Here is a 2,594-nt window from a genome sequence, read left to right as displayed (position 1 = left end):
CGAGTCATGGGCAGTCGACAAGATTATGGCGACAGAGGCTCCGAATAGGGAGACCATGTATAGGGTCTTCAAGTCGCTGTGGTATACAAAAGAAGAGGTGGATTTTGTCGCGTTAAAGGAATGGGTGGTAATTGATAAGTTCGAGTATCAAGAGGACTACAGTCGCATCTTAAACCTCACGCCTTGGTTGTTTGATAGGTGTTTATTCTCAATGCTACCGTTTGAGGAAGGAAATGACATAGATTCGTACCAGTTTTGGTGGTTGCCCTTTTGGTTAAGGATTTACAATATTCCTCTAGAGCTTATGGACCGTCAGATAGCTCTGAATGTTGGAGATGCCTTGGGTGAGCTGGTGGCGATTGATTGGAAGGACCACAATGGAGGGTGGACTGAATTTATTAGGCTCAAAGTTAAGATAAATGTCTTAAAACCCTTAAGGGGAGTGGTTAAATTACTGGACAGAGAAGGGACGAAAGTGACAGGGGTGATAAACTATGAAAGGCTTCCGGATTTTTACTATGGTTGCGGGTTGATAGGACATTCGAGCAAGACTTGTAAATATAATAAGGGGTCCGCACTGAATGAGTCAAACCTACAGTATGGTAGCTGGATGAGGGCACTGTTAGTGAACCCAACCCAAGACAGAGGCATGAGAATAAATGGGGTAGAACTAGTGAAGCCAAAGGCTCAAATGAATGCTGACAAAGAGGAGAGCTAGACAAACTCGAGGGGGGAAAGTGGGCAGTTGGGATAGAAAGGAAAGGAAATGTTTAGGGAAGAGGAGTCAATTTCTACCTCCCTTGTGGAAAAAAAGAATCATAAAGCTATGAGAGACGGAATGGGAAGGTTTAAGAGCAAACAAAAGAGGCACAAGGGCTTAGATGGAGAAAATATGGAATAAAGCCCAGCTAAAATGGTCAAAAGGAGGCTGTTAGAATACGTTTCACCTTTTAAGGTGGTGGCTGGTGACCAACCCCACCAAGAGCAATGAAAATCCTTAGTTGGAACTGTTGGGGGGTTGGAAACCTCGTGATAGTTCGTGAGTTAAAGTAACTTCTCATTGCAAATGCTCTTGACATTATTTTTCTGTGTGAAACCAAAATCTACTCGAACGGGTTTTCTCGCATTCGTTCCTTGTGCAAGATGGAGGGGTGTTTAGCTGTGAGTTTGAAAAGGAAAAGTGGTGGCATGGTGCTGATGTGGAGGGAAGGAATGAGAGTCACGGTCCAGAATTACTCAAGATATCACATTGACTAGGTGGTTTGTATGGAGGATGGGGAGAAATTTTACTTCACTGGTTTTTATGGGCAAACCGAGCCAATTTTAAGGCAACAAGCATGGGATATGCTGAGAAGAGTGAAGAGCACGGTTAATGAAGGGTGGATCGTGGGAGGCGATTTTAACGCCATTTTGAACGACTTCGAGAAGGAAGGTGGTCGCAGAAAACCTAGGGCCTTGATGGACGAGTTTGGCGATATCTTGAAGGAGTTAAGCCTGACGGATGTGAAAAATTGTAATGGCTGGTTCACTTGGACTAATAATAGAGATGGTAACAGGTTGGTCAAATAAAGGTTGGATAGATTCGTTATTTCGGATTATATTATGGTGAGAATGTCGTTCCTTGCCTCCTATATTATGCGCCAGTCCAAATCTGACCATGAGGCCATCTTAATGGATCTGTACGGGAATAAGCCGAAAGAGAAGGGAAATGACCCGATAGTTTGGTTTAGGTGCGATCTTTGTTAGGCCAAGGAGCGGAAGGCCAGAGATATTATCTCTAACATATGGACCAACGAGGATACCAACCTGTTGGAAAAAATAGAGCTGATCCGGGAGAGGTTAGGCCCGTGGCAATATCAACGATATAGAAGGATGAAGTACAAATTAAAAAGTCTGGGGAAGGATATTAGTAGACTCACGGATGGGAATATGAGCGATAGATCTACGAACCTGCTTAAAAAACCTCGGTCCAAGCTGAGCCAGTTATATGATGTGGAGGAACAGCATTGGGCGACCAGGTCAAGATCCCAGTGGCTGAGGGAAGGGGACAGAAACACGCGCTACTTTCACGTGCGGGCGCCAGGCCGTAGGAAGAAAAATAGCATAGAGAAGCTAAAAGAAGTGCATGAAAATTGGCACGTTGACAACAAGGAGATCTACCACGTTGCGTGGGATTATTTTAATGACTTGTTCAAGACTTCTATAAACTCGGTGGAGGAAAGTGACCTATAGGCTATTCCCGAGTGCATAAACGAAAATATGAATAAGAGTTTGACTGGAGAGTTCTCTAAAGAGAAAATTTTGTTGGCTTTCAACCAGATGGGCCCTCGTAAGGCTTTTGAGATTGATGGGCTATCGGGGAGCTTTTACAAGAAGCATTGGACTACGGTGGGCGAAGGTGTCTTACGTTTGTGCAAGGACATTCTTCATGGCAACAAGAGTGTTGAATGTGTGAATGAAACGCTGATTGTCTTGATCCCTAAGATAAAAAAATACGTGTGTTATGGCTAACTTTCGGCCTATAAGTCTGTGCAGGGTTATATACAAGATCGTTTCTAAGGCTCTCGCTAATAGGCTTAAAGTTGTCTATCCCC

The 2,594-nt window shown here is 43.9% G+C and overlaps 1 protein-coding gene across 1 annotated transcript; it reads left to right on the top strand.

The window, feature by feature from the left end:
• Positions 1-1,266: 1,266 nt before the first annotated feature.
• LOC128039943 (uncharacterized) lies at positions 1,267-2,232 on the top strand. Its single transcript, XM_052628884.1, has 2 exons — positions 1,267-1,503; positions 1,747-2,232. Exons 1-2 carry the CDS (start codon positions 1,267-1,269, stop codon positions 2,230-2,232), a joined length of 723 nt encoding a protein of 240 aa, XP_052484844.1.
• The last annotated feature ends 362 nt before the right edge of the window (positions 2,233-2,594 follow it).

This window comes from Gossypium raimondii, chromosome 3 (assembly GCF_025698545.1).
Source record: "Gossypium raimondii isolate GPD5lz chromosome 3, ASM2569854v1, whole genome shotgun sequence".
NCBI lineage: Eukaryota > Viridiplantae > Streptophyta > Magnoliopsida > Malvales > Malvaceae > Gossypium > Gossypium raimondii.
Note: the sequence above shows the minus strand (reverse complement) of the source record. Positions and strands in the feature narration are given on the sequence as shown.